This window comes from Rousettus aegyptiacus, unplaced genomic scaffold, assembly GCF_014176215.1.
Source record: "Rousettus aegyptiacus isolate mRouAeg1 unplaced genomic scaffold, mRouAeg1.p scaffold_m13_p_1, whole genome shotgun sequence".
Classification (NCBI taxonomy): domain Eukaryota; kingdom Metazoa; phylum Chordata; class Mammalia; order Chiroptera; family Pteropodidae; genus Rousettus; species Rousettus aegyptiacus.
This window is the reverse complement of record NW_023416284.1, coordinates 14673644-14700933: the sequence shown is the minus strand read 5'-3', so window position 1 is coordinate 14700933 and position 27290 is coordinate 14673644. Positions and strand designations below refer to the sequence as shown.

General features: G+C 53.8%; 2 protein-coding genes and 2 long non-coding RNA genes across 7 annotated transcripts in view; 2 read left to right on the top strand and 2 right to left on the bottom strand.

Annotated features, from left to right (window-relative positions):
• Window positions 1-490: 490 nt before the first annotated feature.
• IL22RA1 (interleukin 22 receptor subunit alpha 1) lies at window positions 491-13391 on the top strand. Its single transcript, XM_016126782.2, has 7 exons — window positions 491-584; window positions 3406-3538; window positions 4420-4598; window positions 6282-6457; window positions 7430-7568; window positions 11247-11368; window positions 12432-13391. Exons 1-7 carry the CDS (start codon window positions 542-544, stop codon window positions 13383-13385), a joined length of 1746 nt encoding a protein of 581 aa, XP_015982268.2. The 5' UTR covers window positions 491-541; the 3' UTR covers window positions 13386-13391.
• A 536-nt stretch (window positions 13392-13927) lies between these two features.
• Window positions 13928-16014, bottom strand: LOC107501029. Of its 3 annotated transcripts, XR_001594663.2 has the most exons (5): window positions 15743-16014; window positions 15453-15542; window positions 14826-14913; window positions 14318-14567; window positions 13928-14042 (listed from the first exon to the last, which is right to left on the bottom strand). It is a non-coding gene; the product is annotated as an uncharacterized LOC107501029 (long non-coding RNA). The 3 variants fall into 3 exon arrangements; XR_004953768.1 differs by having other exon boundaries at window positions 15476-16014; XR_004953767.1 differs by having other exon boundaries at window positions 15453-16013.
• A 646-nt stretch (window positions 16015-16660) lies between these two features.
• LOC107501033 lies at window positions 16661-21850 on the bottom strand. 2 transcript variants are annotated; one of them, XR_004953771.1, is made up of 3 exons: window positions 20725-21850; window positions 20049-20372; window positions 16661-19838 (listed from the first exon to the last, which is right to left on the bottom strand). It is a non-coding gene; the product is annotated as an uncharacterized LOC107501033 (long non-coding RNA). The 2 variants fall into 2 exon arrangements; XR_004953777.1 differs by having other exon boundaries at window positions 20049-20904; window positions 21126-21850.
• The window catches only part of MYOM3 (myomesin 3), a 46768-nt gene continuing 37803 nt past the window's right edge, over window positions 18326-27290 (top strand). Inside the window, exons 1-6 of the mRNA XM_016126775.2 lie at window positions 18326-18438; window positions 20738-20916; window positions 21145-21225; window positions 21993-22152; window positions 22883-23040; window positions 27182-27277. Of these exons, the coding sequence (XP_015982261.2) occupies window positions 20756-20916; window positions 21145-21225; window positions 21993-22152; window positions 22883-23040; window positions 27182-27277 (656 nt within the window). The 5' untranslated portion in view covers window positions 18326-18438; window positions 20738-20755. The remainder of the gene's footprint in view (window positions 18439-20737; window positions 20917-21144; window positions 21226-21992; window positions 22153-22882; window positions 23041-27181; window positions 27278-27290) is intronic.

Below are 27290 nucleotides of genomic sequence, written 5' to 3'. Positions count from 1 at the left end.
TTGACGTGGGGCACAGGAGGAGCGGCAGACAATCCTGTATCTCCTCCTGCCAGAGCAAAGCCGAGGAGTCCTAGCTTTTCCTTTGCCGTAAGAAACATTCTGGAATACAGGTTCTGCTCCTTTGTCCAGCTCTTTTCCTCAGGTAAACCCCTAAGAATAGGATTCCTGGGGCGGGCTTTTGAAACACAGTGCCAAATTGCTCTCTAATAAGGCTGTACATCATGGATTCTGATTGCCTTTTCTGCCTCTCAGCTCGAAGAGTCTGGGGATGAATCAGCCACCAGACCAGATAAACAAGCTGGCCTGTCGCTGTTGCTGTTTTCTGCAACTAGAAGGGAACACCCAGGACCTGGAATTCTGAAGCACCCAAGCCAGGCACCTTTGTACCCGCTCCCCACCACTCAGGTCCCACCCTCCCCAGCTTTCCCCGCCCCGAGCCCCAGCCCAGGTGGAGTCAGCTGCCAAGGCGGCAAATCTTCCCAGCCCTCCCTCAGTGCTCGGCCCAGAGTGGAGGCCAAGAGAGGGCTCTGTGCCCGGCCCGATGAGGACGCTACTGACCATCCTGGCTGTGGGATCTCTGGTCGGTGAGTACCCATCGCCCTGTGGTCCCCACCCACCTCAGGAGCCAGCGATCAGGGTCATAGCCCCACATCCCGCCCTGCCCAGGACAGCCAGTTTCAGTTTCTTCTCTGCTGGGGCTGAGCTGGGTGCATGTGGCTCAGGTTACTGGGGAGAATGAGGGCCTCAGACCCTGAGTTCTTCCAGAGACTCAACTGACCCTCAAGACTCAGGGATGCAGCCCACTGTCGGAACTGAGGTGCTGGATCCCCCACCCCAGTGAGTGGAGAATTGGCTTGAGGGAGATGGACATTCTTTGACTCTTCAAATTGTTCTGATAGAAGTTACACCATTCAATTCTCTGCTTCTGGCTAGCACCGGCCTACCAAGGAAGGGGACACAGAGGACGGACAGGTGGCCGAAGCTTGAGTCTGGCCGTTGCCTCCCGCCACACCTTGTGGGGGCCTCTTTGGGCACCTCTTGCTAGATATGAAAAAGCATTTTCTCCCATAGTGGCCAAGTCTGCTGCATTATTAGATCTTAAAATAGGACTGAAAAACAGGTCTAAAAGACGTAGTTTTGAAATCAAATTAGATGGATGTTTTGGTGATCATTATGGAGAACTTTCAGACAAACACATGAGATCCTGGATTGTGTCTGCCCCGAGAGGTTTAATGAAATTCAGGGAACTTTGTCTGGCAGTGACAGCATAGTGCTGACTGCAGAGGGCAAGATGGCCTGTACAAGACCCCTTCGAGTTCCAGTGCAGGAGGGGCCCCGGAAGGGCCAGGGCTTCCCAGTCCCCTTGCCGATGGCCCCGGCCAGTGCTGACTGGATCCACAGTGTTTCCCCGTGCTGCCTGGGCCCCTCCAGTCTGTCATCCCCCTGGCACCCCACTGGGCCCAACGCATCAGACCTGTGACGAGCTAGGAAGACGGGGTGCATCCCCAAGAAACGCCAAGACACATTCCTTTAGATCTTTGTCCGTTCCGTGTGGGAGTCTTGGAGGCTCCTGGCCCTTTAGGATGGAGGACCCACTGGAAACAGTCCTTCAGAGACTGTTAATGTCACTTAAGGGGCCCAGGTTCCCTCACCCCCAGCTTTCTTAGGCTGATTCCAGAGCATGTCGAATTGTTTTTGTTTGTTTTCCTTCAGCTTCCCAACTGGGTGACATAAAATTGCTTTTTCATGGAATTGCGAAAACTTCCTTCTATAAAGTCTGCCAGTCTGTCAGTCTCAACAACACATGTCTTCCCGGGGTTTCACAATGTAGACTTTCACCCAGGAAGTGCAGAAATGACGCGGACTGAGGAATAGATGCTGGGTTTGGGGCAGCAAAGGAACGGGTGGGGCAGGGAGAGAGGGGAGAACTTGTTAGCCCTTCACACCTCCTAAAAGAGGGGGGCCAGCCAAGACCCACCACCGCATTTCAGGAAGTGAACTTCAGTTCCCTTCTGAAAAGTGGTGCCGGCCTCTACCCGGTCTAGCCCAGCACCTCCTGAGCATGTTGCAGCCTCAGCCACCAGCCTCCCCGCAACCCGCATAGCCCACCAGGGTACTAACTCCAACCAGCGACCTTCGACCTTCCCGCTGCAGACCCTTACCCCCCACTAGGGGAGCCTAAGCCTACCTCCAGACAGAGCCTGGCCTTTCCTCAAATCCCACTCTCAATCCCGCCCTTGACCCTATCACCACCACCCCCCCAGAAGCCACCATCCAGTTCTAACCTCAGGCAGACTCCCTCCCTCCCATCGAGACCCAGCCCTGAATCCAGGACCCTTTCCTCCTGAACAGCTCTTAATTCTGCCCAGAATCCCAACAAGATGTCAGCCACACCTTAGGGCTCAGCGGCACGGCTATCACACTGTCTAGAGGCAGTAAGACTGTGGGTGGGCAGGAGTCAGTTTGGCCAGCAGAGAGGCAGGAATCCACATCTTCTCCATCCTTGAGAACTTGACTCTGAGACATGGGTGAGGACGCCAACTTTGAATGGTGTTAAGAAGCGAATGAGAGACAAAAACAAGTGTTGGCAAGGATGTGGAATTACTGGACCACGCAAACATTGCCAGTGGGAATGCAAGATGGTGCGGCCACCTTGGAAAACAGCCGGAGGTTCTTCAAAAACTTAAACGCGAAACTAACACGTGACCCAGCTATTCCACTCCTAGATATACACCCAAGAGAACGGAAAACATATGTCTACTTAAAAATTTGCACTCAAATGTTTACAGCAGCGTTATTCACAATAGCCACAAAGTGGAAACGACACAAATGTCTACCAACTGATGAATGGATAAACAAAATGTGGCATATCCATATGATGGAATATTAGTCTGCCATAAAAAGGAACTAAGTACCGATTCATGCTACAAAATGGATGAACTTTGAAGACATTACACTAAGTGAAAGAAGCCAAACACAAAAACCACATATTATATAACTCTATTTATATGCAAAGTCCAAATAGGCAACTTCATAGAGAAAAAGCAAATTAGTGGCGGCCTAGGGCTGGGAGAGGGAAAGAATAAGAAGTGACTGCTAATGGGTGCAGGGCGTCTTTCGGGGGTGATGAAAATGTTCTGGAATTAGATAGTGGCAATGGTTGCATGACTTTGTGAATATACTAAGAAACCACTGACTTGTACCCTGGAAAATAGTGAATTTTGTGGAATGTGAATTATAGCTCAGTGAAAAAGAAACTAAGGGAAGGTGAACAGTGATGGTGAGTGAGCGCGGCCTCTGGCGAGTGGGCGCTGGTCCTCGCTTCCCCTCTTCGGGCAGTTTGTTAGACGGCTGGGGTTTGGGGCCCACAAACTCATCTGCTTACCCTGGTCCCACTTCCTGCAGCTCACATTGCTGAGGACACCTCGGATCTTCTTCAGCACGTGAAATTCCAGTCCAGCAACTTCGAAAACATCCTGACTTGGGACAGCGGGCCGGAGAGCACCCCAGACACGGTCTACAGTGTCGAGTATAAGACGTAGGATTCCCTCCCAACGCGACCAATCCCTCCAAGAAAATCCCCCCTTCAGTGTGTCCCCACGCCCCTCGCCCGAACTGGTGTTACGCAGCAAACCCACCCCTCCCCCCCAATATACCTCTGCTACTTTATGGGGTTTTTTTTTCAGAGAGAGAATAAAATAATGGTTAAAAGTATAGGCTTTAGAACCAAAGTGCCCAGCCTCAAATGCTAGCTCTCGCTTATATAACCTTGGGCAATTGGGTAACCACACCAAGCCTCAGTTTCCCTATCCATAAAGTAAGGATTGCGATAGTACTTTCATCACAGGGTTCTTAGGTGGATTAAATAAGATAGTCATCGGCACTGGTACCTGGCAGAAAATTGTTCTATTATTATTGGTGAGACTGGTCAACAAATTTTCGTTCCCATTGTCTCCGGCCCATGCTGCCATTCTCACGCAGGTGAGAGAGTCTGCAAACATGGGTTTCATTCCTGGTCCTGCCACTTCATCCTGTGGTAGGTCACTTCCCCTCTCTGAGCCTCAGTTCTCTCACCTGTAAAGTGGGGATACCAGTGCCTGCTTCAAAGGACGAGGGTGACAATGAGCCCAGAATATGGACTCGAACTGGCTGGATTCAAATCCCAGCTCCCCAGAGGCACGCTTCAAACCCTTGGGCATTTTTACTCCTACGCCTCAGCTTCCTTATTTGAAAAGGAGGGAGAATAACATATGAACCTCACAGGATCAATGTGAGGACTAACAGAGCATCCACATAAAAGGCCTGGGACACAGAATGTGCTAAGTAAATATTCGATATCGTGATCATTATTAATAAACCACAGGCCTGGCGCCAGGCCTGCTCATTGAAGGAGTGCTCCGGCCCCTCCCTTGCCTACAGGTACGGAGAGGTCGAGTGGCTGGTGAAGAAGGGTTGTCAGCGGATCACCCGGAAATCCTGCAACCTGACCGTGGAGACCGGCAACCTCACGGAACAGTACTATGCTAGGGTCACCGCCATCAGCGCGGGAGGCCGGTCAGCCACCAAGATGACGGACCGGTTCAGCTCACTGCAACACAGTGAGTAGGCAAGCCCCTCTTATTATGGGGAGGTGAGGAGGCTGGCCCAAAAGGACCCTGCCTCAGGGGGCTGAGCGTGGAACTGTTGGGATTGTGGCTTTTATGGAAAGCATCCCTACTGGAGAACATCCCCAGTGAGGTTATTCATCTTTCTTCATCTCCATCCCGACCAGCCCAGATCAGACCACTTTCATCTTCTCTTGACCACAACCAGGGCCTCTGCACTTGGCCCCCCACCTCTCCTTTGTACTCTTTTCCAATCCGAGCCTGGTGCCCGATTCAACATCACCTCCTAAGTGAGCATCCTCACTCCCGGCCTTTGACCTGCTTTCACTGGGTTACCCCCTGCCGATATTCTGCCACAGTAAACTGTTCATTGTCTTCATAGCTCATATCCCAATCTGCAATGATTGTGTCTGCTTCTTGTCTGCCATCAGCCTCCCCCACTGACACACGAACTCGGTGAGGGCGTGTGTGGACGTCGAATCCACTGCGTTCCCGGACCTTAGCATAGCGCCTGGCACATAGGAGATGCTCAATGCATAACTGGTGAATGAATGAATGAATGAATGAATGAATATGCATTGCCCATCTCCTCGCACAAGTTAAGCAGGTGATGTTGTTCACTAACTGACTTAACAGCCACATGGTTTCTTAAGAAAATAAAAAAAAATTAAATTAAACAATTTTTTCTTGTCTTGTTCAATTAATATGTTTATTGTAGAAATTTTGGAAAATATAGAAAAACCCAAAATAATAATAAAAGTAGCCCAAAATAATTTGAACCCTTAAACATACAGTTACTAGAAACTGTATGTGCTCTTGTAATTTCATTGTTTGTTTTTAATATAATGGTATCATGAACATTTGCTCATGCCCATTAAATATTTTTCTACAACACGTTGTTTCATGGCTAAAGATGATCCATTCTATAGAGGTACTCTAATTTACTTCCCTAATTTACCTTTGAAGACATTTAACTCAGCTTTTCAATTTTATAAACAACACTGAAGTGAACATTCTTGTAGCTCAGATGTTTTTAATATTGGAGGTCAATGGACTCTTGAGGGTTTTTATAAATTAGCTTCAGCGGGTGTAGGGTTCATGAACCTCTGAAACCGAGGGCAAGACTTTTATGTAAGTACATTTTGGAGGAGAAAAGAGTTACAACATTCATCCAGTTCCCAAAGGGGTCTGGAAACCAGTAAAGGTCATTTGGTTATTCAGAAAGTTCCTTCTGGAGAAAGGTCACACCGTTAGTCCCGGCCATGGCCCCAAACATTATTTAAGATAGGTCGTTGAACCATCATCAGTCTCCAAAGCTATCATTGGCAATAGACTAGGGGGACGGGTGCTTCAGGCAGACACGGGGTGGGGATGGGTGGACTGGGATATGTGGGGGCCGGGCCGAGGGCATGATCTACCTAGGGGACCAAGACCCTTCTCCCTGGGCTCTTCCTACTTACCCTTGGTCACCCCTTGGCTGGCCTTAAACCCAAACACCGGGTTCTTGCAGAACTTCTCTCTTCTTGCCTGTTTGTTTAGCTGATGCTTTCAGAAGCATAACTGGGGCGGGGGTAGGAGGAGTAGGGAAACAGTCATTTCCTATGGTCCAGGGCAGCCTCAGATACTACTGACTCATTCTGACCTTTTCGTATCTTTTTTTCTCTCTTCCTTTTCCAGCTACTATCAAACCGCCTGATGTGACCTGTATCCCCAAGGTGAGATCCATCCAGATGATTGTCCATCCCACCTCCACACCCTTCCACACGGGGGATGGCCACCAGCAGACCCTGGAGGATATCTTCCCTGACCTATTCTACCGCTTGGAACTCCACGTCAACCATACCTACCAAATGGTAAATAGGTGGAACCATCATGGAAAGATAAAGTCAAGAAAACAGGCCAAGGCCATGCTGTAGAGGTCTAGAACGGAGGACGGAGGAGTCGTTATTTCAAAAGTCAAGGAGAGTAATTTAAGATTATTGAGGAAGGAGAGTTCTTGTCACAATTACTTTTCGGTAAATATTTGGGGGTTTACTGAATGTTTTGTTCTTAATTTACAATTTAATTCCGTTTGTGATCAGGAAAATGCTCTGTATGATTTCAGTCATTATATGTTAATGGAGATGTGTCCCATGGCTCAGTACATGGCCTATCTTACTGAGTTCCAAGCGCACTTGAAAAGAACATTCATCTCGAAGTGGTTTGGTGGAGTATATCAATTAGATAAAGGTGGCTAAGAGTAATAGTTAGATATTTTATGTCCTTTCTCATTTGGTGGAGGTCTGTTGTTCTTTTAGTTGCTGATAGTGTTACAATCTCCAACTGTGACTGTGGGCTTGTCCATTTTTCCCCTTTAATTCTGTGCATATTTGGAACTCTACTATCAGGCACATACACGCTCGTGATCGCTATAGCCTCCTGATAAGTTGGTGGTGGTGGTGATGGTAGTGGTGGTGGCCGTGGTAATCCTGGTGGTGGCGGTGGTGATGGTGATGGGAGTCACGGTGGTGGCGGATTTGCTGGTGTGAATGGTGGCTGTGGTGTTAACAGCAGCTAGTATTTATTGAGTGCTTACTGTGTGGCCGACGTTGTTCTAAGTAAAAATACATGGAGTTGGGCGACTGACTAGATTTGGGGATAAAGCAGAAGGCAGGGGAATGGAAGTAGAGCACAGCAGACTGACCCGTCAGTTTCCGGTTTGGGTGGCTGGCGGAACCATTTAATTAAATGCAGTAACCCAAGCAGAGGCGTGAGCAGGCTTGCTTGGCCTCCACATGGAGACTGGTGTGTAAGAGGAGTCACTGTGGGTTCTCTGTCAAATTCAGCACCTTGGAGGAAAGCAGAGGGAATACGAGTTCCTTGGCCTGACCCCTGACACGGAGTTCCTTGGAACCACCATAATTTTTGTTCCAACCTGGTCCAAAGAGAGTGCCCCCTACGTGTGCCGAGTGAAGACACTGCCAGGTAAGTCCGGCTGAAGCCAGAGGGCGGGGGCACTCCTGAATTCGAGTCTCGACTGTGCGCTTTCCTTCCTATAACCAAGGGGAGGCTTGGCAGTGCTCCGAAAAACTACGGAAGGGTTATTACTCTATTATTAAAGTCAGTCTTTGTGTACCCATCAATGCATTAGCTGATGGGCTATTACAGCGTATGTTTGATCTTCACCCTCCAGCCTACATCCGGATTTCCTCTCTCCGGGCAAGCTTAGTATGTACCCTGCTGAATCAATTTCACCTTAATATTAACCTAGGTGAGGTATACTGGGAAATAATTTGCAGTAGGAGAGCAGAGAAGATTAAAAGGTCCCTCAGTATTTTCCAAAGTCAAATAATAATAACAGTGATATTGCCCAGCATTTCTGCAGTGCTAACCAGGGACCAGGCACTATTAAGCTCAATCCCCATGAGCAATCTATGAAGCAGGTTCTATTATCATATTCATTTACAGGTGAGGAAACAGGTTCAGAGTATTTCAGTAACTTACCCAAGGTCACACCAGTGGTGAGCAATAGAACTAGGCCTAATTCTAGAGACCACGTTCTCACCATTGTGCTACTGTAGAAATAGTTTTAAGTCATCGGCTTGGTGAGATGGTGTCCCGTGCTCCCTTCCTCTGGCTCGTCAACACTCAACTCTCGTCACAAGCATTGTGATATTTTGATTAGTGTTTATTTTCATAGACGTAAATGTAATGCTCAGAGAGGCAAGTTTAGAGGATGAACGTAATAGCGGTGGGTTGGACGGGTTTGGAAAACCACTCTCCACCTTGGTCACCTCGTTTAGATTAATGATGTCAGTAGGCGATTTCTGTTCTGATGCACAGAGGTGAGGCGGCTGCAAAGTTGAGCCCTAGAATATAACTGCAGGTTGGTAGAACCATCATCAGGTAGGTTCCGGTCCTCAATTTTGTTCAGAAACCCAACTCGTCAGTTGCCCCAAAAGCCCACAGGAGACTGATTTCTTCGCCAGAGCCCCAGTGCATTTATTTTCAGGGGACGATATGCCTGGCGGAACAGCCAGCATGGGCCACCTACACGGGGCCTGCCCTTCCTGGAGACAGGGCCACTCCACGGGGAGACCAGAATAGAATTTGGCAAGAGAACTAGAAAAAGGAAACCAATGTTACAGGCACTAAGCTGGGAGCTTAGAGACGATTCATGACCCACTCCCCTGGACCGAACTAGACAAATCTCACCCATGGCCCAGCCCTGCCTGGCCCTGCTTCTGGACAACATGCAGACCGCCCATCCTTGTCCTTCGCTGGCTTGTCCCCACATGATCTAGCTCATGATATGATACCATGCCATTCGAAGACTAGAGCTGCTTTTATATAAATCACACTTTTTGTTGGCTCTTTCCTGCTGACATATAGAAGGCACCCTATCCTCAAAAAGAAAGTATATTAATAACAATTCCTTCTATTTATTAAGTCTCCACTCTATGGCCAAGCACTGTGTTAAATGCTTTACCTATATTATCCCATGTAATCTTTGTAACAGTCCTGCCAGTTAGGTAGCATCGTCCCCATTTTACAGAGCAGTAACTCTGGCTCATAGAGGTTAAGCAAATTGCCAGTGACCACATAGCTTGGTCAGTGACCCTAGTTCGGTTCATCTGATCCTGAAGCCTAAGCTCTAACCACTGCTTTGCATACAGCTAATCCCCTCTACTGCACATTTAATCCTCTTACTTTCATTGTAGAGTGGTATATCCTGTGCTTGACCCCGCATTCTGGAGTCTGTCAGAATCTCCACTTTATCTACCTCTCGGTCTATCTGGGAAGGTCACTGAGTAACATCCCAGTATCCTAATGCTGGGAAGGGCTCTAGGGGTCATCCTACCCCATATCCAACTTTTACAGGTAAAGAACTGGAGGCATCTGTGTGTAGTGGCTAGGAGAATCGGCTTTGGAGTGATACGTGTCGATCCTGGCTTCTCCACTGAATAAGCTGTGCGACCTTGGTCAAGGCACTTAACCTTTCTGAGAATCAGCTTTATTATCTATAAGAAAGGAGTGTCCCTGGCACTCTGCTCTAACAAGGGAGAGCACCCCCACAGGGCTGTAGGAACAATCGCTGGCGACTGGGATTAATAAGTGAGAGGGTTGTGCCGCAGAGAGAAGGATGCTCAGCATAGCGTGGCTGAGCCAGATACCTAACACCCCACACCCCAGCCTTATTTCTAGTATTTCTTCCTGTCTCCCCTCGGGTGAAATGGCATATGGGAATGTTCCATGTTCCTATCCCATCCTGGTACAAGGAGCAGTGGTTTTCCATTAGGCATGTCACGTAGAGACATTCGGGTGGTGTATTCTCCCTGGAGCAGTGCCAAGAGTGTCATGTGACAGGGCACAAGGTATCGTTGAAGTGGGAAGTTGACCAAGAGAGGCCTGAGCAACAGGCCTTGGGAAAGAGAGAGGAGTGGGCTAGAAGTAGAGACTCCAGCAATTCGCAGCCTTCACAGCAATAGCCAAGGTCATTGGCAGCTGGTGATCAGCTCTCCAAGCTGAAGCCACATGAGACCCAGGAACAAGAGGGTACCAGTTTTAACAACAACAATGAAAAAACATTCCAACTGCCTCTTCCTTACCAAACCCTTCACCAGTCTCACGTGGGCTGGTGGCAGGAAATGGGTCATGCCAAGAACTGGCTGTGCCCACCCCAAAGATGCAGGACCGTAGGGAGAAGGCCTGGCACTAAGCCCTCGATCGTCCCTCTCTTTCTCTTTTAGAAAGGGTGGTGCCCCCCGTCCAGCTTCCCTACTAAGTGAGCTCTTCCTTGACACCAAGCCTTTTACCCCGATAGGGAAGTGGGGAGGACAGAACCCCACTCTTGTCACTTCCCGCCCTCTGCCAGGGAGTCAGGGCTGTCCTCAGACCCAGGGGGGAGGGACCCAGTTTAGAACGCCCCACTCTGGCCCTACTCTTGCCATGCATGGCCCTCCCCACAGGATGAAGAGTCCTTTGGTCCAAGCTGACAAGTCCCCCTGGAGCCTGTGACCTCCCTTCTAGATCACATTCTGAGTACCTATGACCCCAAAATTCCCTGCGGAGATGCCCCGAGCCTGTGTCCAGTTGAGGCAGATCCCTTCCTTGGGTCCTTCCCACCGAGGAGGGACACTCTTGATGTGCAGACCCTTGGCCCAAAGGGTGGCCAGTAGGTGGCTCCTTGTTGAGGGGGCACAGATGAGCTTGGCCATGTGGGCTAGGGCATCCATATCCATGTGTGCGAGGCCTCTGGCAGCGGGGGGTAGAGCCGGTTGGGCTAGAGGCCTATGGCAGTCTCCCCCAGCACCTCCACATTTCATCACAGTCCCCCCAAAGAGTCCAAGAATTCAAAATTCAAATCTGGCTCTCTGAGTTGCTGCGAAAAGTACATCTGTTCAAGGCGGGAGCACAGAACCCATTTTACTTAACAGGGGGAAAACATGGTTTACAAATTCTGACCATGTAGAAGCAGGGTGGGTGGCCCTCTTTTCACACCCTTGCCCCAACCCTGCAAATATTCAGGGTAGGAGAGTGTCCCCAAGCCTGGCCCTGAGAGGGCAAGGGAGGAAAAGCCCCGAGTATGCAGTATCCGCACGGGACGGGCCCAGCCCAGAGGCCGGCCTCACCCAACCCGCTCTGGCCTCTTTGCTCATACAGACCGGACGTGGACCTACTCCTTCTCGGGCGCCTTCCTGTTCTCCCTGGGCTTCCTAGTCGCAGGGCTCTGCTACCTGTGCTACAGATATGTCACCAAGCCGCCTCTGCCTCCCAACTCCCTGGTAAGCAGCCACATGGGGTGGGGGCAGGAGCGGGAGGTCTGGGGAGGGCCCCAAAGCAGCAGAGGACACAGGTCCAAGGACCCCTGGCTCTCCCTGAAATGCAGAGATCAGCACGCAATGCAGAAAATTAGGGCCTCATTTCTCCCCACCAACCTAAAGCCGACGAAGACATGGCCCAGCGGGGATTATAGAAGAGGCGCAGGCAGGCGGTCGGGAAGTGTGGGCTTAGAGTAGAACACCGGAGAGGCTTGAAAGCTTCCACGTGCAGACAGGTAACACAGGATCCAAGGGGGCAGGCCGGGGCAGGGGCCCAAGAGGGGCGGGCACTGTGGGGACCCCCAAGCTCACGCTCTGTCTAAAGGACAGCCAGGTACTGTCCCCTGGCAAAGCAGGCCCAGTGTGCCAGATCTTCACATTTTTTTTAAGAGAAGTCAGAATTTCAGTTTACAGTGTGACATCTCCCAATGTTCAAATGCTGGCAACTAAGTTTTTAAATGCAAAGCCCTATGTTAACCACACAAGTCATATCGCGGCCCCAATTCGGCCACCAGCACTGTGTCCGCTAAAGTTCCTAAGTGGCTCTCACCCATCTGAGGGGCTCGAGGCCATTTTGCTCAATGTCATAGCCCAGTTGAGCCGTTTCCTGTAAAACTCTCCCAGCCTCCCCTTCTCCCCCATCCTTTCTCCCCTTGCCCCCTCTAGCAGGCTCTTAGGGACCCATGAGTGAGGAGCATTGTGAGCCACCGCCTCCAGAGCATACCCCAAGGTGCCCCCAAATCTGGTTCTCCTAGAGAAACCAAGCCGAAATCTCTCTCCCTGAGATAACCCATGCTTTAGGAGCGGCCCTCGACTACAGGGCCAGCAGCCTGCTCCTTCACGAAAGCCCCCGCGTCCCGAGGAATCTCTGAGAAGCAAAGAGACCGTGTGGCATATGCATCTTGATAAAGCCCCTGATGGCTTAGCCCATCCTTTCCGCCTCCCCCTGAGGACCTCATGCACCCATAGCACCCTCGGGGAACTGAGAACAGGTCCCTAACGGTTGGCTGTTGTTGTCCCTGCACAGAACGTCCAGCATGTACTGACCTTCCAGCCTCTGCGGTTCATCCAGGAGCACGTCCTGATCCCCGTCTTGGACCTCAGCAGCCCCAGCAGCCTGGCACAGCCTGTCCAGTACTCCCAGGTCATGGTCTCTGGGCCCAGGGAGCCCCGAGGAGCCCCACCGCGACACAGCCTGTCTGAGACCACCTACGTCGGGCAGCCAGACATCTCCATCCTCCAGCTCCCCAGGGTGCCATCTCACCAGACAATCTCCCCAATATCGTATGCCCCCCAGGCTACCCCTGAGGTCACGCCCCCATCCTACACACCTCAAGTCACCCCCGAAGCTAAGCCCCCATTCTACACTCCACAGGCCGTCTGCGAGGTCCAGCCTCCTTCCTACAACCCCCGAGCCTCTCTGGACGGCTGGCCTCTCTCCTATGGAATATGCATGGAGGGCCCTGGCAAGGACTCCCCACCTGCGACATGCTCTAGTCCCAAACACCACAGGCTTAAAGCTCAGCTCCAGGAAGAGGTACCAGCTGGAAGCTGCAACGCATGTGACCTTCCTCTTCAGGGGGTGGCCTCCTTGGCTATGCAGGAGCTCCAAGAAGCAAAATATTTCCACCAGCATCCGGTGGTTGAAACAGACAGAGGACCTGACACTAACGTACCACGCAGAGGGGAGCCAGGAACGCCAAGATACCTAAAAGGCCAGTTGCCTCTCCTCTCCTCTGTCCAGATTGAGGGGCAACCGGTGTCTCTCCCTCTACACACTCCTCCCCTCCCATGTTCCCCTACGGACCAGAGTGCAAGTCCCTGGGGTCTGCTGGAGTCACTCGTGTGTCCCAAGGACGAGGGTCCAGTGCCCGAGACTGAGGTCGAGAGCCCGTCCCCTCGAGCCTCAAACCAGGAGCAGCCCACAGAGCTGGACTCTCTCTTCAGAGGCCTGGCCCTGACCGTGCAGTGGGAGTCCTGAGCAGAGAAAGGGGCTGGCCTTGGGCTTCCTCCCTGTCCACACCCAGACCTCACGTCCTCGGCTATCACTCCCGACCCAACCATGCTGCACACACAGCCCAGTCTCTGGTGGGTGCCCTGGAGACAACCAGAAGAAGGAGGATGCTGGGCCCCTGCCATGGCTGAGCTCCTGTTGGAGCGAAAAGGCCGCATGAGAACTCCAGCCAGGGGAGTCACGTGTGCGCATCATGTGTGGACGTGCATGTGCAGACGAGTGTGTGCGCACAGAGTTCTGCAGGGTAGGACGGGCCAGTCAGAGTCCGGTGAGTTCATGCGCGGAGACTCGCTCCTAACACCCCAGACGCGAAGGTCTCCAGGAGCCGACCTCTCCTCAGCCCACTCCTAGCCAGTTTCCTAATCTAATTGAATGGAGAATGAGGTCTCGGCCCCCCGCTGTGGTTCCCCAGGTGAGAAAAGGAAGCTGGAGGAGGACGCCTCATAGCAGGCTGGGCAGAACCGGAACAGCCTGCACTTCTGCCAAGGCCAGAGGCAGCACGATGGCGAGACTCCAGGGCGGGGTGCGGCCTGGGGCTCATTCCCGGCCAGCGCTACCGCCTCGAGTTGCACCATTTCGACTTCATTCCTCTGCTGGAGGCCGTACCCCAAGTGAAGCGCAGATCTGCCAGGAAGGGAGACACACACATAAACCTTTACTGTGAGCAGGAGTTTCAGATCCTAGAAGGGTTTGAAAGGAACATGGGGCCATGGGGCCCCCGAAGGAGACGCAATCAACAAACAGTACTTACTTCATAACTTTGGAAACCCAGCCTTGGGATTAGCCCGTCTGGGTTCAAATCCCAGCCTCGCCACCAGTCAGCTGCATGACTTCGAGCAAATGAAACACTGCTCAAAACCTCAGTTTCCTCATCTGCAAATGGAAGTCATAACACCTACCTCACGGACTGGGGGTGAGGATGAAATTGCATCATGTCTGTAGAGCGTTTCATAGTGCCTGGCATGTGAGCAGTGCCCAATAAAGGGTAGCTCTTTCCTGCTGCGATTTTTTCGTTTGACTAGGGCAGCGCAGGGAGGGTGAGCCCCTGTCCCAGTGCAGGTCGGCTTCAGACAGGGCATCTTCTCGTGGGTTCAAATCATCTCGATTTCCACAGATGTGCTCCAGGCCAAGCCGGAGGAGCTGGACTATCTGGTGGAGGGAGCAAGGGGAAGGATTGCGGTGCCTCCTCCCTGAGATTACAGGTGGACGCTGTTTGGGCGGGGGTGGGGGGCGGTGGCATTTTCAGAGGATGAAGCCTCTTTGCATGGAGCCCCAAGGCCCGCCCGCTCCCACCTGAGGAAAGGGCTCTCTGTGTGTCAGAGCGCGGGCACATCCTCGGTATCATTCACATCTCAGATGACCCCTACGACGAGGAAGCTGAGGCCCAGGGGGGGGAGAAGGACTCACCACGGGCCCCCAGCGAGGCCACGACACTGTCGGAGCTCATATTTTTTGTCCTTATCAAGAGAAGAAACTTTCCACACCAGCTTGGATTCTGGAGGATGAGACATAAGGAGGGGAGGTCTCTTGTGGGACCCTGAAGGGAAAGCCCCCCAAGTCACCCTCCTGTCCCAAAGCCCTGTCAGAGCGTTTCTGAGAAACAGGACCAAAGTCCAGTTGCCTCAGTGTGACTCTTTAGTGTACAGTGTCCTCCTCTCTCTGAACCCAGATAGCCCCCCCCCCCGTGACACAGCACCAGGTGGTGCTCTTATCTGTGCATAATTAATAATTAACATCTCTTCAGGGTCGCTGGTTTACACCCAATATCTCTATAACAGAGGGGTGGGCCGACCCCCGCCCCAAAAGCACCCCAGGCCCATTCTCCTCTTGGCAGCCACTAAAGTGGCACTAATGAATGCCCCCCTCCCCGCGTCCCCACTGCAAACAAGTCTGCTTCCTGTCACTCGGCCTAAGGCTGACAATGGTCTTTGCCTTGTTTAGTCATGAAGAAAAGCTTCACAGCTGGACTGCTCCCACCAGGTACATGGAATAGGGTGATACAGAGAGGGTTTTGTAATTATTGTTATTAAGAACCTTAAACATCTCTTGCGACTCACGAAGCTCTCTAAGCTCCTTGTAGTGACAGATGTCCCAGCTACTCCGTGACGCTTGGAGTCTGAATGCCTGAGGAGAGACGTGAGTGGCTCTGAGTCCACAGAGCGGCAGGCAGCAGGCTGCAGGGCCCCTCAGTTCTCCGGTGTCCCAAGCAGGCAGCGCAGGCCTGCAGTTACAGCTACAGCCCGCTAGAGGGCAGAGTGTCCCGGCTGGGGGAGCTGGGCTGGGACCTTGGCATTCCTGAGTGACCCAGGCCCTGAGTCCATTACCGGGAGTCTCCTCAGTCCGGTTCCATCCAGCTGAGAGAAAACTGAGTCTCCGAGATGTCACCTGCCTGGCAGAGCCACGCTGGGAGTGAAGGAACAGCCGCAGTCCTCGGAGAGAAGGAGGAACTGAACCACGTGGTCAGGCAGTTTCCTTATCACTCACCCTCCAGCTAACCTTCTGGGCAGGCTGTCTTCCTGGTATTTGCAAAGAAGGAAATGTGGCTCAGGGAGAAGGCTTGCACAGGTCGGTTTCCTAAACTTGCCTCATCACGAGAATCCCCTGAGAAGCTTACTTAAAATACAACTTCCCCAGCCTCCCTCCCCCCACCCCCATCCCAGCCCTGGGAAATCTGGATTTTTAATAAGTGCCTTTGGTGATTCATTTCAGGAAAATTGGGGGAATAGTGTCCTTACAGCAACGGTTTTGCTATCCATGGCCTCAGATCACTTCTCTAGAGTCACCTCCATTATGCCATACCCCGGCTGAGGGTAGGGGAGCTGCAAGGCTACTTGGGTCATACTTCAAACTGAGATGCCTGCAGACCCCTGGCCTCCCAAACTCCAGCCCCTAGGAATATAGAGGGGGTGCCTGAGTTTCCACCTGGAGAATAGGGGCTGATGGGACTGGAGCTCTTCTGGGGTACCAGGGGGCCAGATCCCTCTGTACCCCTCCCAGGACTGAGTATCAGCCTGGACAAAGAGGCTATGGCCAGATGTCACCATTAAGGCTTGTCCCCTGTTGCTATCCATACTCTCTGCCTTCCAGAAAGTGGGACAGACAGAAACAACAAACTAGAGCAGGAGTCAACAGAGAGATACAGACAGCCCCCCTGCCTCACCTGCTGGTCACTGATGCTGGCGGGATGCAGCTCTGACCCCCCCCCCCCCCGCCGCCGCCTGCTCAGCCCCCAGGTTGTTTGAGCCCATTTTCCCTTCCCAGTCTAAGGAGAAGGGACATAAGGAAGATACATTTTGACCTGTAAGTGTGAGAAGAACAGTAACTATCGTGTGGGAGAGACAGAGGGAAGGGAGCCGGAAGTTGGAGAGGAAGGAGGTAGAGGGGAGAAAGCGTTGAGCCAGACAGTTCTCCACGTGGCCACAAGGGGGAGCCATCAGCCAAAGACAGTTTGGTTGCTGTCTGGAAAAAATGGCGTGGAGGTTCAGGGTGGCTGGTGGGTGAAATGGGGTTCAAAGGACTGCCCTTAATGTTCATAAGTTCAGGAAAGGGAATTAAAGGGAAAAGAAGAGAAAAAAGGGGAGAAAGATGGAAATATTTGGAGGAGCATTAGCTATGAGTCGGGTTATGGGTGGGGCTCTCCTTTGGCAAACGTCCATGGGGTGCCAGGCACCGCGCTGCAGGCTTCACCTTTCCTAGTTGAATCTTTTCAATCGGACTGCAAGGCAGGCATCATTGGCCCCACCGTACAGATAATAAAACCGGGATGTTTAAGAGACTCGCCCAAGGTCATACAGCTGTAAGTGGTGGCTCCTCCAACAGGCTGCGTCTGGGGGAAAGGGGGTTGCAGGACCAGTCTAAATGTCTGTCTCTTGTTGGATTGGAAGCCCACGCCCCTCTCTGCTGTATGTACACACTCACCCCACACAGCGAATGTATAAATGTGGGTCTCAGAAAGGCTTTAGATCGGCTCAGTAAGGGATAGGAGCTGCCCAGTGTTCTCCCCAAAAATATGCTCTTAACACTGCAGCCAGGGAGTAAGAGAGAATGCTTAAGGGTTTTCCAAGAAGGCAGGAGACTCAGATTTTGGCTGAAGAGCTCACTTGTCTGTTCTCTCTCTATCCAGTAAGTAGTCCCGAGGCACTAGGAAAAGTGTTGCTGGCCCCTGAGGCCCCAGGAGGAGGTCAGGGAGGGAAGCTCTGTTCTCCGCACCGGAGCTGGTATGGCCTTCCCCAAACCTGCTCAGCCCCCAGAGCCCGGCTCAGGTGCACCTTCCTGATCACCCCGTGTCGTAACTGCCTGTCTCCCCACCTTAGATCCCTTATCTTCTTCACTTCTGCATCCTCAGTGCCCACCAGGCCTGGCAAAGGGCAGGTGTGAACGATGTGAGGGAGAAAGAATTGAGATAGGGGAGAGAGTGTAGCAGAGGTTGGGAAGAAGCGTCCTGCAGCGTCCCTCTGTAAATCTGAGAAATTTGGACGGTGTAGAAGAGATGGCGTCCCCACTCCCCTCCTGCCTGGGCTACAGCCCCGTACACACGTGACCGTGGCCAGGCAGGGCTGGCTCAGTAGTGGGGGAGAGCTCAGATCAGAACTCCCAGCAGCTGGGGAAACCACCTTATCCGCCTTCCATACAACCCAGGCCGAGCTGTTGCCATCTTTCCACTTCCATGAGAGGCTAGAGTTGGGCAGAAGGGACCCAGCCGGCCAAGGGGAGGAGCAGTCCGAAGGAGGCCTGGGGAGGGGGGTGGGGCACGGCTCCACCTGTTGCTGCCTCCTCAGCAATGCTGGACCAAGGGAACGGTCCCTCCCTCCAAGGGAACTGCCCCCACACACACACACACATGCAGCCCTCATCCATTGTCATCACACCGTCTCAGCTCGGCTATATTTAAGGCCCCTGCAGGCTCCAGGATCACATTCTTCTCGCTGTCCCCACTGAGCCCACGGCAAGAAGACACCAAGGCTCCTCTCACTCTCTGGATCTTCTCCCCAGAGACGCCTAAGTGGGCACAGCTGCTTCTGTGAGTCGCCTCCAAGAATGGGGGGAGGGACGCCTCCAGGAAGTGGGACCCTCATTTTCCATTGGGAAGTAGGGTGTGTGTGTGTGTGTGTGTGTGTGTGTGTGTGTGTACGCACGCACATGCTGGGAACGGAGCCTGGCAGATTTGGAAAGAGAAGAGAGACGTGTGCTTAGGCAGCGCCCAAGTGAACGAGAAAGGGGACCCTAGAAATCCCCGCCCCTATCCCCCTGTTCCCTGAGCCCTCTGTGATATGAGAGCGGCAGGAAAGGACACGTAGGGATGCCCTGGGAAGTGGAGGCTTCCCTGCCGAGGAGCGGGAATCGGGGCGAACTGGCCCGTCCAGCAAACCTCGGAGCTGGCGGGCCCTGCTTGGCTGCCGCAGCAGGCAGGGCAAGAGAGCAAGTCCTCGGGGCCGCATCACAGGGCCAGGAGGGCGCTCATCCAGCCTGGCTCTCCTGGCAGGAAACCGCGGCCCAGGCGGGGAAGGCATTGTCTCAGTTCCTCAGTGGCAGGGGCAGAATTCGGCCTCTCAGAAGCTGGCGGAGCCAGAGCCAGATGCGCTGGCTAAGAGCGGGTCCCAGCTCGCAGACAGACTCAGCAGGGGCCGTCTCTGCTCCCACCGCAGGACCTAGCTTTCTGCCTCTAGGGCTCTGTGAGTCACAGAGCCTCTGCACTTCTTTTTCCTCCTGAGGGAGGGGAGAGGCCTCCTTGCCCCCTCTTGCTCAGGGGTGCCTGTCAGAGGGCCAGTGCGAAAGCAGGTCGGGACTTGGGAGGAAAGTGGCCACATGGTAGGACCTCTGGCCCAGGGCTTTGCACCTCCATGACGGGGCAAAGGGGGCAGTTAGCCACCTGGCCTACGCTGGGCTGACCCCTCCCCAGCAGGCACACAGAGTGTCTGAGAAGGGGGCAGGAGAGGCTACACTCTCGCTGCTTAATCTCGAGCTTCAGTCATGGCTTTAAAAAGAATCGATGGCTCATCCGTTAAGCTGGGGGTCTGGTTTCTGGAGGCCCAGGAGGTCAGGGATGAGCGCCAGGCCCACCTCTGTGCCAATCAGTAACAGAGCATCAGGGAAGGGAGCCAGCAATGACGCCAGGGAACGTCAGCCCTCTCGGCTGCTGGGGCCAGGGCCACCACGTAACAGGAAAGCTGGGAGGCCTCCCCCACCTAGGGCGGTACCCAGCAGCTCTCCTCTTGGCCTGTGGGGAGGAAGAAACAGACTGAGCAGGCCCATTCTCTGGGTACAAATAAACTTTCTTCTTTGCGAGAGGCCAGTTGGGAACCCGAGGAGTGACTGTCTCGTTATGTGCAGCTGAGGTCATCGGAGGAGGCCAAGGTAGCTTCGGGAGCAGCCCTTGGTCCCAGCTGACAATCCACAGTAATCCAGTCACTCTTGGGAGTCCTTTGTGGACAACCAAAGGGAACAAAGTTTTAGGAACTGGAAGGAGTAAATAAACAGCCACCTAGATTGATATTTGGCAGCCCAAGCCCCCCAACATCCCATGGCAGGCCCTCCAGACTAAGAATCTCTGACAAACTTTTCAGCAGGACCTAGAAAAATAATGTTAGAGTCTATCACTTATACAGTACCTACAATGAGCCAGGCACTTACCAAACCTTTGCTACAACCCTGATAGGTTGGTAGATCCATTTTATAGATGAGAAAACCATGTCAGAGATTCTTGCCCAAGGTCACACACTTATAAAATGGATAGAGAAGCTGGGGTCACACCCAGGGGCGTTGGACCCAGAGTCTCCTCGCTCAATCTTTGTGCTCATTAACCGTTCTCAGGTTGGGCTTTGAAGCTTGAATAGAGTTAAGCGAGCCAGGCGGAGGAGAAGGTGCTCCAGGTGAGCCCAGTGCAGGCAAAGGCTCAGAGGCAGGACTGACTGTGGCATACACAGGAAGAATGAAGGCAGCTGCCCATCTTGAGTCCTAGAACAGCCCGTGGACATCGCAGTGATCAATCGCCTGGGTAGCCAAGGCCCAGAGAGGGCAAGGCCTTGCTCTAGGTCACACAGCAAGGCAAGGGCAGGGGTGCAGCCGGGAGCCCCGTGCTGCTCCCCAGTGTGGGGCTCTGCTCCCTCAGCTCAGGAGCACATGGATGGTGACTAAGCCTGGCTCAGAGAGTGGAGCCCTGCTCTGTCAGCTTGGGCAGCTCCCTCACCCTCGCAGGCCTCCGTTCCCATCTGCCCACTGGAGAGAGAACCCCCGACCCAGGAAACCCTCCAGATGCTGGGACTGCATGGGGAAGGGATGGGCAGACCCCGGTGGAGTGACCATGCACCTTGGCTCGGCAGCTCGTCGTTCTTGCAGTCATGACTCTGCCCCACAGCCCTGGAAATGTGGGGGAGCCCCGGCCCCCCGGGGCCGTGCAGGTCCACAGACTGGAACGCCGCCAGGAGGAGGAGCAGCAGGAGCAGCGGCAGCACAGCCTGCACATGGGTTCCTCAGTGCAGAGACGGACCTTCCGCAGCAGGTGTGAGCGTCAGGGACCCCGCCCGGCCACTGCCCTACCCCCAGCGCCACCGGTCCCAGCGGGCAGACAGAGCCCTGCTTTCTGAGACCCCAGTTTGGGGAGGGGGGCACAGCCGTGCCTGCTAGTCCCTGAGGCTGAGGTGGGTAGATGCAGCTCTCATCCCAGGGGACCCCAGCCAGGTCCCCAGCCAAACCTGCAGGAGTCGTCACCTCTCTTTTCCCGGGACAGTGAGGAAGAATATCAGTTCAGCGCTGCTGACTACGCCCTCGCGGCTGCCCTGGCTCTGACGGCCTCCTCAGAGACATCTTGGTAAGTCAAGCGACCTTTCCAGAGAGCCCCGGGCTGAGAAGGGGCCATCCTGTCCAGTCCCCTGCCTCCCACACCGAGCGTAAAAAGTTGCCCAAAGCGACGCATCTAGAATAAGGGGTTAGGTCAAGCGCGGGGCTGTCTGAGCACAGAGCCCACCCCACCACCCTGCCCTCTGGATGGGTCCACAGGCAATAGTGAGAGAGCACCCCCAAAGGAGAGGGTGGGGGTCCACCCTTCACCACAGGGCTGGGGGAGGGGGCTGGGGAGAAGAGGAGCAAGTAAACCAGCCCCAAGTTTCGGACACGAGTCCTGAGACTTGGGGGCCTCTGAGTGTGAGAAGATGGGGAGGCTGCGTCCTGGGCCATGAGGCCGGGCTCTGGTCCTGGTCCTGGCTGGCCCGAAGCAAGTCGCCGAGCCTCCGGTGTCCTGTAAAATAGTGACACTAATACCGATCCACTTGTTTGCCATGAGAACAGAACGAACAATGGTTTGTGAAGGGGCCTTGCGAACTATAGCAACAGTAGTTATTATGCGCCTACTGTAAGCAGGACCGGCTCAGGGTATTTTGGAGGCAAGAGACGATTAAACGTTGCTTTATTCCTCAAGTGCAGGCGGGAAGGCTGGGTGTTGGGATGGCACTTGCTGGGATGTCTCTGCCCCACCCCCCGGCCCGTCCTCCCCCGCCCGTCCTCCCCCGCCCGTCCTCCCCCCCACACACACACCCCCCACCCTGGGCTCTCACCCGCCCACGTCCTCTGCTGCCACAGGGAGGCCCAGCTGAGGCGCCGGAGCTCCGCCGTGGAGCTGGAGGAGCGGGGGCAGAAGCGGGTGGGCTTCGGCAACGACCTGGAGAGGACGGAGATCGCCTTCCTGCGGACCCAGTGGCTGCTGCGCCAGAGCCGGGACCGGAAGGCGCTGAGGCGGCGGGTGAGGGGCGTGGGCTGGGGAGCCCTGGGGCCCTGGGACCTGAGGCCCATCACGTGCCGCCCACCTTACCCTGCCCAAGAAGCAGCTAGACGTCGGGAAAGAACCCAGACCCTGGACATCAGCCCGGGTCTGAATCCCGGCGCCCTCCACCTCCAGCTGTGTGACCTGAGGCAGGCAACTCATTCTCCCCGAGCCTTGGTTTTCTTATCTGCACAACAGGTGCATGTGGTTGTACCAACTCTGTGTTGAGTTGGGAATTAAATGAGATCGCGCTTGGAAAGTCACTCTCCCAGTGCCTAGAACTTGGAAGACCCTCAGGAAATGCTATTCACGGCAAATGTCAGAGATTCGAAGCCACCCTCTGGACCCCCTCCTTGGGCAGGAGAGCTATAGCTAATACGTGATGGGCTTTTTCAGCGCCCATGTTTTTCACATATAAACTCGTTGAATCCTCACTATAACCCCACGGGAGGGTGGGGGAATATTATCATCATCCCCATTTTACAGGTAAGGAAGCTGAGGACTTGACTATAGTCTCACAGCTAGAAAGCAGCAGAGTTGGGCCTTGACCCCAGGCCAGCTGGTTTCAAAGCCCACGTTCTCTCCTCTGGGCCACACCGCCTCAGCTGCCGCCGAAGGGGGCGGCCTCCAGCTTATGTGGGTCTGACTCTAGAGCTTGGGTGTCAGGGGAGAAGTTGACAGCAAGTCACAGACCTTCTCCTGCCCCCAGACAGAGGAGAAGGTCCGGGAGGCCAAGGAGCTGCGGGAGCTGTGTTCCAGTCGGGGGCCCTGGTTCTGGATCCCACTTCGCTCCCACGCCGTCTGGGAGCACACCACGGTCCTGCTGACCTGCACCATCCAGGCCTCGCCTCCACCCCAGGTCACCTGGTAAGCCACTGCGGCAGGAGAGCAGGGACCTCACGCTGCTGCCTCCATACCCTGGGCCTCCGCGGTTCTGCGAGTGTGAGTTCCTCACAGCCCGACACCTCCCAGGGGCCCAGTCCACCCCCTAGAAATTACTGCAGCCTCAGAATAGCTGCAGCCCCACAGACCCTGAGCTCTGCCCACCACCCAAACAGAGCAGCAGCTGCTGGGGAGGCTCAGGAAGGGGCTATTCTTAGCTGCCTCCCAGCCAACCTGAGGCTAAAAGACCGGGCCACAGGGGAGCCAGCACTTGTAAAAATATGATTCTGGTGGCATGAGAAGGCAGCTGCTTCCAGCTGGGTGTCTCCAGGATTGGAGGATGATGGTGGAAGGTAGGGGAGGGGCCAAGGGAGCAGGAGAGGATGCGAGGAGGGCAGGGGCCCTACAGAAGGAGCTTGGGCCTGGGGCGGGAGCCCTGCACTCCAGGCCTAGCCGTCTCCCCGCTCACTCAGTGTGTGGTCTCAACTATGTTTCTTAACCCCTCCCCGCCAGTTCTGCCTCAGTTTCCTATTCTGCAAAATGGGCTGGACCTCCTGTCCAGCTTGCCTGTGGCGAGGATTTAATGCCACAGCAATGTGGAAGCCCTCAGAACTTGAAAGGTGCTGGGAAAGCAAGAGGCGCCATTCCTGAGAGTGTACCCACAACAGAACCACAGAGTCTGGGCCTTGCTGGCAGAGGCTGGGGAAGGGGCAAGTGTCTCCCGAGCAAGCCTGGGAGAATTCGGGGAGGGCGTGGCTGTGTCCGGGTCTCAGTTCTGCCACAGAGGGAGGTGTGTCATTCTTACAGCTGAGCCCACTGTTTCCCGAGCTCCCCTGGGTCTAAGGCTCATTGTCGGGCACTTTGGAAAGAAGGGATTTCAGCAAATATTTACCCGGAGCATAATCCATCCCAGACCCTAACTCAGGCCCTGAGGTGGAGAAATGACCTAGACAGTCTCGCCTTAAGGGACTCTCAGCCCGGAAGAGAAACATCGGCGCACAGAGAAGTACGTTCATGGGTGATATTTGAGGTCAGAAGAGTGGAGGTGAAGAAAGGAAGTGGCTGCCTCTCCCTGAAGGATCTAGGCAGGTTTCTCAGAGCAGGCGACGTGCAAGCCAGACCTTGAGAGTGAACAGACCGTGATCTATCTGATAGGAGAGAGAACAGAAGCACAGAAATCCCCGAGATCACAGAGGAAAAAGTAACATCTTATACTCAAGCCCGCTTTATATTGACCCAGCACTTGTCTCTCATTCGAGCCTTGGGGCCACTCAGGAAATAGGGACCCTTATCCCCATTTCGCAGGTAAGGCAGTCAAGGCTCAGAGAGGTAGTGTGACTTGTCAAAGGTCATGCAGCCAGTGCGAGCCAGGATTCAAACTCAGGTCTCTTGCCTCCCAGCCCATAGCTCTCTCCACTGGCCTAAGGAGTAAGAAAGTCATCGTTACAGTTGTTTTCTTTTTTTTTCCCTTAATGCACACGTTATGCTTCGGAAGTCAGAGAAACAGAAAGCAATTAGGCCAGGAGCAATCAAGAAAGGCATCTGGATGGAGTCAGCATTGGGACTGGTCGTTATCAGAGGGCGTTCATTCAAAAAAGCGTGCCAAGCACCGTGCTGGGCACTGGTATTCCGTGGGGACCGAGGCGGTCCCTGCCTGCCACTCGCTGGTCCAGCAGGAGAATTGCTCCTGACAGCTGGGCTGGGGGAAGTGGGGGTCAGCACCTCAGCTGTCCCGGCAGCACGCCCTGCCCTGCCCTGGCACCCAGGCCCACATCCAAGACATTCCGTGGGAGCCTCTCGACAGACAGGGGGGCTTGTTTCCACCCCTGCCGGCAAGGTTGCCACAACAAAGAGCTGAGCATTCCTTGTAAGCAGTGGAAGCCAAGGCCGGGGCCACTTCCAGTGGCCCCTGCAGCTCTTGGCTTTGGGGGCTGATTTTCCACCATCAGTCACCTCCAGCAGGACCACACATCGCCCTCGGATTGGCCTCCGGAGCTCTGTCCAGGCCCTGGGAGAGACTCAGCTCCCAGGTCAGGAGAACGATCCTGGCCTCCCAAGCTCATTAAGCAAGTCCATTCATTCAGCAATTATTGAGCACTTTCTGAATGCAGGGGCAACAACAGGGCAAGTTAGGCAAGAACCCCATCTGGCCATGTTTACCCTGGCTGTGGTTTTACCTGATGTCAGAATCAATCTCCCTGGCCAAGCGGCCTTAAAAAGTAAAATTTAACACCAAACCATGTAAGGGAAAAATAAATTTAGATAAATAAGAAAAATGTCACTCTTTTATGTGGGCCTCTCCGAGCCAGGCATCTGGCCCCAATTGTCACATTTGACGCTGTTTAAGGATTGGCTGCCGCTTAGGATCATCGGCACAGCGCCTGCCATCAAGGGCCTGCCATGCAGGCAGGAGAAGCCCAGAGAGAGGGCAAGATGAGCAGGGAGGTCCCTGGCTGTCCGGGTCTTTCCCAGAGCTGCAGCAGCAGCTACTTTTTCCGGAGAAAGCAGAGGCTGGCCAGGCTGATGTATCTGGAATGTTCCTGATAGGCGGGTGTTGGGAAGCCTGACTTTGGCCCCCAGACCTGAGAGAAGTGGAGAGATTGGGCACCCAGATTAGGCCCCGCCCTCCCCAGAGGAGACCTAGTTGGGCTTCTTTCAGAAGAGAGCACAGCCAGGGGGTTGTGTGGTGAGGCATGGGCATGGCACTGTTTGGTTGTCACGGAGACAAACAGGGCATGGAGGGGAGCCAGGTCCAAGGAAGGCAGCACCCTGAGGCCGGGGCACCCTCTCTTGGCTGAGGCCGCCTCTTCATCCTCAACCACCACTGGGGCCAACTGTCTGTGCGATGACATTGTGGACAGAGGCCCAGAGACAGGGACTGACTTGCCCAAAGTCATACAGCAAAAGACGGGTCCAGAACCCAGGCCTTCTAACTTTCACAGACTTCCACTCACCACCCCTGACTCCTTAAACTTCCAGACCAGACCCCAATCCACAATGGGCTATGGACAGAGGCAAGGCCATCTCACTGTCTAATGCCCATGGAAGAGCGAACAAGACCCCAGCGTCCACAGGAAACAAACAGCGGTTTCCAGGAGTGGAGGGTGATCTGCTGGGCCTCGCTCAGGAGTCATCCGAGACACCCAGGTCCCAGACCCAGATATTCCTATGTTATTGGCCTGGGGTGTAGCCTGGGCATGGAGGGTTGTTTAATGGCTTAAATAAGATAGAAGTTTGTTTTTCTTTCATATAAGTGTCTGACATAGACAGGTTGCTATGGCAACTCCATTCACAAATTCCTTGGGGACTCCAGCACTGAGGAATTCTGCTCACAGCTGGAGGGTGCAGTTTTTGTCTTCTCTGTGCAAGGTGGCAGTCTTCACAGCCACGTTATCGCCACAGGATGTAGGAAAAGAGGACATAAAAAGAGGCGGAAGGAACCATATGACATTTGTCTTATTTTCTGTCGACAATGCTTAGTCACATAGCTACACCAAGCAGAAAGAGGCTAGAAAAAATGTTGTATGTTTAGTGGCTCCGCGATAAATTCTATTCCTTTAGAATAAGAGGAGAATGCCTGCAGGAGAATGATTAGCCGTTCCGGTGCAAATTTACAAAGGCTTTTAGGTTTAAAAGCAAGGTATGGAGACTTTCAAAGCTTCCCCTAGTGAGTCTTAATAAAAGGCAAGATGAAGAACTGCTGTCCTGGGGGATCGGCAGGGAGGTAGGGACGGGGGTGCCTTCCCTAGCAACCCCCTCAAGAGGAGGGCAACACCGGGGCCTGATCCCTGGAGGGGCTCCCATAGGGAGAGAAGCAGCTACTCCTAATTACAGGCTCCCTCTTAACTGCCCCCATGAAGGAGAAGGAACTCGTGGTCATTTATAGGGCCCAATAGGAAATCTTTACATGTCTTATCCCATTTGATCAGCACAGCAACCCTAAGCCAGTGCCATTCTTTCATTTCACAGACGAAGACAACTGAGGTTCAGAGCAGGGAAAGAGCTGCCCCAGGTCACAGGAGTGAGCAAGCGCCACAAAGCCGAGCTTGGAATCAGGGTCCAAGACGCCCTGGATCCTTCCTGCTCGGAACGACACTGCCTGCCACAGACCGCTGTGTCTCCACAGGTACAAAAATGACACGAGACTCGATCCTCGCCTCTTCCCTGCTGGAAAGTACCGAATCACCAACAACTACGGGCTGCTGACCTTGGAGATCAGGAGGTGAGACTGTGAG

Excerpts from the sequence above, each read along its gene's own strand:
- IL22RA1 (XM_016126782.2), top strand. The coding sequence starts at position 542 with ATGAGGACGCTACTGACCATCCTGGCTGTGGGATCTCTGGTCG. Across the intron at positions 4,599-6,281 it reads GTTCAGCTCACTGCAACACA|CTACTATCAAACCGCCTGAT; the intron begins GTGAGTAGGCAA and ends TTCCTTTTCCAG. Across the intron at positions 11,369-12,431 it reads CTCTGCCTCCCAACTCCCTG|AACGTCCAGCATGTACTGAC; the intron begins GTAAGCAGCCAC and ends GTCCCTGCACAG.